Source organism: Myotis lucifugus, unplaced genomic scaffold (assembly GCF_000147115.1).
Source record: "Myotis lucifugus unplaced genomic scaffold, Myoluc2.0 scaffold_1128, whole genome shotgun sequence".
Lineage (NCBI taxonomy): Eukaryota > Metazoa > Chordata > Mammalia > Chiroptera > Vespertilionidae > Myotis > Myotis lucifugus.
The window spans coordinates 18225-26289 of record NW_005872176.1 but is presented as its reverse complement, the minus strand read 5'-3'; the positions used below and the strand labels follow the sequence as shown (position 1 = coordinate 26289).

The 8065-nt window shown below is 37.8% G+C and overlaps 2 protein-coding genes across 2 annotated transcripts in view; one reads left to right on the top strand and one right to left on the bottom strand.

Moving 5' to 3' along the window:
- Nucleotides 1-8065, top strand: part of LOC106695344 (60S ribosomal protein L23a-like) — a 17633-nt gene that overhangs the window by 8528 nt on the left and 1040 nt on the right. The gene's annotated exons all lie outside the window — the stretch shown is intronic.
- LOC102426687 (kinesin-like protein KIF23) overlaps nt 108-8065 on the bottom strand; it is a 15533-nt gene continuing 7575 nt past the window's right edge. The window contains exons 7-12 of the mRNA XM_023748085.1: nt 7199-7301; nt 2578-2657; nt 2374-2493; nt 2011-2137; nt 1516-1674; nt 108-700 (exon numbers count right to left, since the gene is read on the bottom strand). Coding sequence (XP_023603853.1) covers nt 429-700; nt 1516-1674; nt 2011-2137; nt 2374-2493; nt 2578-2657; nt 7199-7301 — 861 coding nt within the window. The 3' untranslated portion in view covers nt 108-428. The remainder of the gene's footprint in view (nt 701-1515; nt 1675-2010; nt 2138-2373; nt 2494-2577; nt 2658-7198; nt 7302-8065) is intronic.

Genomic DNA, 8065 nt, shown 5'->3' with positions numbered 1-8065 from the left:
GGGAAGAAGGGAGGGCATAAGGAGGGCGGGAGGGAGGGACATCGCTTGGTTGCCTCTGTATGCCCCCCATGACCAGGATCGAACCTGCCACCTTTTGGTGTATGGGACTACACTCCAACCAACTGAACCACTCAGCCAGAACCTAAAATTTTATTTTTAAGGTTATTTTGGTTGAGATTAATTTCTCTCTAAAATGAGTGTTCCCCCAAATGATTCTCTATAAATGAGTGAACAAACATATATTGTCCAGTAATAAGTTAGAAAACCAAGCTATAATCAAAGCTAAACTCTAGAAAGCCCTTTATAAAGCTTATTTGATTGGGCCAGAGAACATCTTCAACTGTTAACATCTAACTCATAAAGAGTGTAACATCCCTTTTATGCTTTTCACTCACATTTCCTCTTTTTTGGGGGTGGTAGGTTGAAGATTAGCAAATAACTAAGTGATAACTCTTAGTCAGCAGTATTTTTAGACCTGGAGAGCATAAGGAGTAAGTCAGAGAACAGTAGTAAATAGCCACTCTAATATTGTCAAAACCAACCTTATATTCTAAAGTTTTGGTTTTTTTCTCCAGTCGTTCTATTTCCAATTTTTGTCCTGAGATCACCTTTTCTTTTTCATTCAGTTTTCCTTGAATGGAGTTTTCTTTATTTGAAACACCCTTGTCAAATTCTTGCAACATACCTTTAAAAGTAAAAGCTGAAACAAAAGCATGCAGGTTTTGTTATTCCAATTCCAAAATAACAAACGCACTCAACTTTTTTAGCCAATACTATAAAGTCTTTCATTTTGCACTGACATCCCAATCCTTATGGGTAAATAATTGGCTTTAAAACAACAAATACAAAACCAGAAATAACAGAGTCATCCTAGGAACAGTTAGAGCCAAATCGAATCTCTAGTCACCACTTACTAGATATGTAACTTGGGCAAGTTATTTTTCTGAGCACATTTCCTCATTTCAAAGTGGGAATTTAAATACCACTTATCTCATACTTTTTTTTTTTTTGTGAAGATGAAAATGAATTGATGATGGTGCTAGAAATAGATACATCACTGAGCATTAACTATGTACCAGGCTGTTCACTCTTCTACGTGATTTTTATAAATTATCTCACGACACCCTATGAAGTAGAATAATTATAATCCCTATTTTGTGGACAGGGAACTAAGAAAGAGAGGACTAAATAATTTGCCCAAAGGTACAGTTATAAAGTGCCTTGCAAATAAGTAGTAGGAACTACAAGTAGCTATTATTCCTTTGTGTACATCACTTGTTAGTTTTAAAATGGGAGACAATACACACCAACTATTTTCGTTTGCTTTACTTTCTTGGAATAATTTTTAAAAAGCCATTGGAAAAGTTCCTTGTCAGTCTAATTAAACAATGCCTTGAGCACTACAAGTGCAAAGAGAGACAAAATAATCCTTTCTTAAAGATCCACCCCACTACAAAACTCAGATTCATTGCAAATTTCTAGAGTTAAAATGATTGTAAAAGGTTTTGGCCTTACATTGTTTGGTAAACTCATCCATCATCATTTGTCGTAGCTGATGGCGCTTCTCTAATGCTTCAATAAGCCTGGGGAGAGTCTGCTCATCATTGATATCCAAAATCTCGCAGGACGGCAAGGGTGGAAAACTCTGTAAGACCACTTCTGTAACCAACAGTTCTGTATTGAATTATAAAAAAATTTTTTTAAATTACACAGCAGAGAAAGAACTTATTTACACAAGTTTAACACTGATTAGAGCTCCAGTCTAATTAACTGTGTATTTTCTTGAGTTGTCATAATCATACTTTTAGCTGTAAAAAGAAAACCAGGAAAAGTTAAAAAATATGAGTTATCATATGTAACAAAAGAAGTCTCATTTATATACTACTGGTTCAGATTTCTTTTTGCACTTGGTGCTTTAGGGTAAGGGAAATGAACAGTTTTCTTATGTGAAATAGATTAAAAAGAAAGAAAGACCAATCAGTGGACAAATAATCTGATTCCAAAACATACCATCTCCAACTGGACCTGCCCGAACATGGTTCCTATATCGCCGTCCAGGTGTTAAACCACATATTGCCTTGTCTACTGGTCTTGCTACTTCAACTTCCTGGGTCACTTCTGCAAATCTCATGACTTGCTAAGACACAAAACAAATGGAAGTGTTTTTGTTTGTTTGTTCTTGTTTTTACAAATAAACATATCCAAGTCCTGCCTCAGAAATTACTATGAAACAATATTAAATTGGCCATCAGCTCATTTCTGTAACTGATGGTTCTGCACCAATTTTTTAAATGTCATTCTTCACAGATAGTTGTCAGAGTTGTTTTCTCTGTAGAAACCGGAGACTGTATAGGATAAATACATTAAAATTACCAAGCTTTCTTCATAATCTTCAGCCTTTGGATTCACACACACGATCATGCGTACTTTTCCTTCCCCATCAAAGTAGTTCTTGAACAGATGGGTTAACTTTGAATCTCGATATGGAACCATCTATAAATACATCCAAATCCAAATAAACATGTAAGGCAAAAAAGGCACACAAATAAACTATACAAATGAAAGGCTGTTGCTTACCTTGTTAGTGCCATACATTTGGTTCTCTCTCAGGACTTCCATACATGTTCTTAGCGTCATTAGTGATTGGTTAATGTTACCTAACAGAAAAATATACACAGAAGACATCTGAAAAAAACAGTGTAGTCTGTTTGGCTATAAAATCCCTATTGCATACAACTATTAGATGGAATTAACAGATTTTAGTGGCTCAATTTAAAGATCTGTCCATGCATGGTCTGGTAGTATTTTAATAGCAGTGTTTCAGGAGAGGTTAAATATCCTTCAGGGATTCATCAAAAGGACTCTCGAATGAATGCAACATTACACTTCATGACCCATTTTCTTCCAAATCTTAAATTCTGTGAAATAGTATATTAGATGTAGCTGTTTAATGTCCTCATATAAAATATTATCTCTAAAGCATGGCCATTTCAGGCTACAGTTGGCTCCATCAACACTGAAATCTCTCCTGCACCCAGAGGGGCTCCTATTTCTAAGTCAAGTGTCTTAGAACCAGCTAATTCTTGTCCCTCTACATCTAAAGTAACAAGTATTTCTTAGGTGGCATACTTGTTACTTTTGACCACTCTTGTTTGGATTTCTGAACCAAGACAAGTCCGACAGATTAATCAAGCCTCCAATAGCACAGGAGATCTCACCTGCATAAACCCCAAAAGTACCTAAGAATTTGTTTATTTTGGAACTCTGATTAAGGTTGACTAACTCAACCATATTTTCATCCTTGGCCACCCTCTCAAAACACATGGCTCATCTGTACCCTCATAATATTCCATGATTCATGATTTATCTTCCTTGACCCCAAACTCCCAATGTCCTTTCTTCTACCACTGTGCTCTCAGGAACCCATATTTGTTAACAGATTTCCCTAAATCCTCAAGCTCTCACAGAACGATCCATTCATTTCGTTCCCTAATGGCCAGGTGTCCATATTGTCCATGCATACACTTCAGGGAGTCTGCATACTTGATGGGAAATAAATTACTTCTTTATTTTTATAGCACTTACAGTTATTAATAATCTCATGATATTTATATTCATTACTACTTTGAAAGTATATAGTTACTAGACCTGCTGGTGGGTTTTTACTTAAAGCAGCACATAAATTACTGTATGACAGATGTCTTAAGAATACTTTAAGTATTTCAATCTAATTGGTTTCCTTTATAAGCCTATGTATTTTATGCCATATATTAAAAAACTAGAGGCCCGATGCATGAAATTTGTGCAAGAGTAGGCCTTCTTTCCCCTGGCTGCCAGCTTCCCTCCGGCCCCAGGAACCCAGGCTTCCCTCACAGCCCTGGCTTCATCCGGACAGTCGTCTGGAAGGACGTCCGGTCTAATTAGCACATTACGCTTTTATTATTATAGATATTATTCTGGAAAATGTCCACAGGCTTTACCCTGTACCCATGGCTCAAAACCCTGAAACCTTACCCTTATTTTACCATAAGGGTAGTGCTTTCCCCCTGCAGTACTTTTTGAGTAAAAGTTGCTTGTTTTCTAAAGTCTGACATTGATAAGGATGGTGAATAGAGGGAGGCCAGCAATGTTTTCCTAATTCCTAGCTGCTGCCTTCTAATGTTCCTCCTACATGCCCACTCCTGGGTCATTTCAGTATTTATGAGGAGAATCACTCTCACATGCAGTCAGAGGGCCCTATCTTCAACTCCAGTAAATCTTTATCTCCTTACCAATAATGTAGCCAAACAACCACACCATCTTGGGGAACCTGAGGCTGTCACATGCTCCAACCACAATTGTCTTCTCTTCTAGTTCTCACTCCCTAAACCTGTGTTCCTCATCCATATTAACAATGATAGTCCTTCCTGTTTCTTCCCACTAAGCATCTGAACCCTCAGGTTTAAAAACCAAAACCAAAAAACAAAACACAAACAAATAAATCCCAGGTTTCTACTTTGTTCCCAATCCAACTACAACTCTTTCCACATCGAGGTTAATCCTTCTTATTATCTGAATTCCAGATTCCTGATCTTCTTATACAATAGTCCCCCCATATCCACAAGTGATACGTACCAAGACCCCCCAGTGGATGACTGATAGTACCAAACCCTATACATACTATGTTTTTCTCTACACATACATATTTATGATAAAGTTTAATTTATAAATTAGGCACAGTAGGGGATTAGCAACAATAACTAATAAAAATATACTATAATAAAAGTTATGTAAATGTGACATTGTTAAATAAAGTAAAGGTTTCTTGAACACAAGCACTGTGATACCAGACAGTCTATGCTGAGATGGCTACTAAGTGCCTAACAGGTGGATAGTGTATACAACGTGGACAGGTCCCAGGCAGGACAGTGCAAAATTTCATAATGCTACTCAGTGCAAAATTGTAAGTTATGAACTAGTTCTAGAATTTTCCATTTAATATTTCAGACTGCAGTTAACTTTGGGTAACTGAAACCAGGGAAAGCAAAACCACACAGATAAGGGGACTACTGTACACACATATGTAACGTGTATTTTTTTAGTTACTTCATAATCCCTTAAGTCACCTTCTTTGTCCTTCATAGGCTCTTTATTTATAATTTAATATATTTTTACTGATTTCAGAGAGGAAAAGGAGAGGGAGAGAGAGAGAGAGAGAAACAGCAATGATGAGAGAATCATTGATTGCCTGCCTCCTGCATGTCCCCCACTGGGGATTGAGCTCTCAACCCGGGCATGTGCACTGACCGGGAATCAAGCTGTGACCACATAGTCGACACTCAACCACTGAGCCACGGTGACCAGGCTCCATAGGCTCTTTAAATTAATCATCAAGGGCTTATTATTCAAGGCTCTGCCTCAGCTTGTTCCTCTCTGTTCCCCATGAATAATTTTTTTTTATATATTTTATTGATTTTTTACAGAGAGGAAGGGAGAGAGATAGAGAGTTAGAAACATCAATCAGCTGCCTCCTGCACACCCCCTACTGGGGACGTGCCCGCAACCAAGGTACATGCCCTTGACCGGAATCGAACCTGGGACCCTTGAGTCCGAAGCTGACGCTCTATCCACTGAGCCAAACCGGTTAGGGCCCCATGAATAATCTTATCTCCCCCATTGCTTCTATCATTTTTCTTTTGGCAAAACCAAAACATGTCAGTCTCAAGTCAAATCTCTCTCCTTCCAAATCTATGTGCCTCTGCATCTAATTACTAGGCACTTCCACTTGGAAAATTTGAATATACCCAACACAAAATTCATGAACCTCCCATACTTGCATCTCAAACTGCTCCCAAACCAAGCTCCTCTCCTCCTCTTCGTCACTCTTCACAAGCGGGTGGACGTACTTCCTAACTAGCTCTCGGGTTTTCTTTGATTTTTGCCTCCAGGTCATATGATTGCTCATCTGAATTACAGTAAAAGGCAACTAACTGCTTTTCATCTCTGGGTTTGCCCCTGGTAATTAATTCTCTTCATTGGGAAAATGACCTTTCTAAAAAAACTAATCCTTCATTGGCTTTATGGAGCAGCTGTATAATGGTAGAAAGACACAAATTTTGAGAGTCCAACCAACTTGAGTTTGAACCCAGGCTCTAACCTTGTGAAAATTACTTCTTCCAACCTCCTCAACTGAAAAATGGTTGATACAATTCTGAAAAGTCCAAGAATCAATAAATCAAGCCCATGCATAGTAGATACTATGAAACACAACAGTCCCTTAATAACTGGTAGCCACCATTATTCCCTTAGGATAAAATTCAGATTTTTTTAATATGATAGACAAGGTCTTCATGACCTTGTTCTGCCTGCTCTCCTGTCTCTTTGTCAGTTTACCACTCACACTCTCCACTTCCGCTGCCTTGACCCTGCAGGTTCTCTCAAGACTGGTCTGTTTACAAGTGGCTGCCTCCTCTGTCAGGGATGATGCCTTTAATCCTGTCCTTTTTCACAGAGCTCACTCCTCAACTTATGTGTCAACTCCATGAATTCTTCCTCCAACCCCCATCTTCCTCCTCAGATTGGATGAGGCAGCTCTACTCTGTACTCCGACAGTAACTTGTGCTCACTTCCATTACATTCTACTGAAATGGTCTCCTTATCTGCCTATCTCTTGTACAAGGCTGGGCTCTCTAGGGCAGGGCTCAATTCCATATATCTATGTTAATTCCTGGCACACAGTAGGTACTCCATAAATGTTACTAACATAAAACATAACTTGAACGGCTACACAAAATGAAAGATTAAAATAAAAACAAAACACCCACAGAGTTCCTTTTAATTGGCTTTTGTGTTCAAAGATTTTTCCCCCTCCCCCTCCAGAAGCCAATTTTTACCATTATGAATGCTCAAGTAACTGTTAAATGACTTCGCTTTAAGGACCCAGGTACTGGCAATACCAGCAATAGATATAACAAATCCTTTCAATATGAATATAACTTGTATTTATTTTAGTCAGTTTTCCATGCTCATTATTAAACAAATCAGTGTAATGTAACAGATACTAAATCAGTATAACTAAAGCAACAGCACTAACCAATAAATTTAGCCTCTAAATTATGACACTTAAGACAATTAAGCCTCAATCTCCCATCAATAAGCAGATGATAAATTGGCATTGCAAGCTTTTAAAAGGTGTAGCAATAGATAAGTTTTTACTCACCAGCTTCACGTAATCGGTTCCCTTCTGCTTTTGTCCGGTTAGTTCTTTCACTTCCAGCAAGATCCACCAAGGACAACTGGCTTATAGCGATTTGTTCTTTTTCCTGAAGAGAAGATCATAATGTCAATAACGTAACATGAGCTATAAGTGGTTTACAATGTTCTTTAAACATATTTAATTAACAAATTATTATGAATATAATATTTGCACAATACAAAATGTACTGGTAGGGACAAAGGACACAAGTTTTGGGGGAAAAGTTTGCTAACAGCATATGATAAATATACTCATGCCATTAATGATTACTTGCCCATTGTCTGGTCTACATTATGCTGTAAGCTCCATGAATGAAGGGACTCTGCCTTGTAATGACTTTATCTCCAGAACCTTACACAGTGCCTAGCTCTCAGCAGGAGCTCAATAAATATAAGCTAAATAGTGAGGCTAAAACAGGGCTAGCCTAAAGTTTTTTATAATCAGATATTTAATAACTTTGTGATCTAATAATTTCATAATATGCTAATAATTTTCAGAAGAAATAAAAGTCAAGCCAAAACCGGTTTGGCTCAGTGGATAGAGCGTCGGCCTGCGGACTGAAGGGTCCCAGGTTCGATTCCGGTCAAGGGCATGTACCTTGGTTGCGGACACATCCCCAGTGGGAGATGTGCAGGAGGCAGCTGATCGATGTTTCTCTCTCATCTATGTTTCTAACTCTCTATCTCTCTCCCTTCCTCTCTGTAAAAAAAATAAAAAAAAATATATATATATTTTAAATATATTTTATTGATTTTCACAGATTCTGATATGTTACCAATCAAAAATAATGTTTGTTTTGTTATTAGCCTTTTTGCTTGGCTTTTCCATATC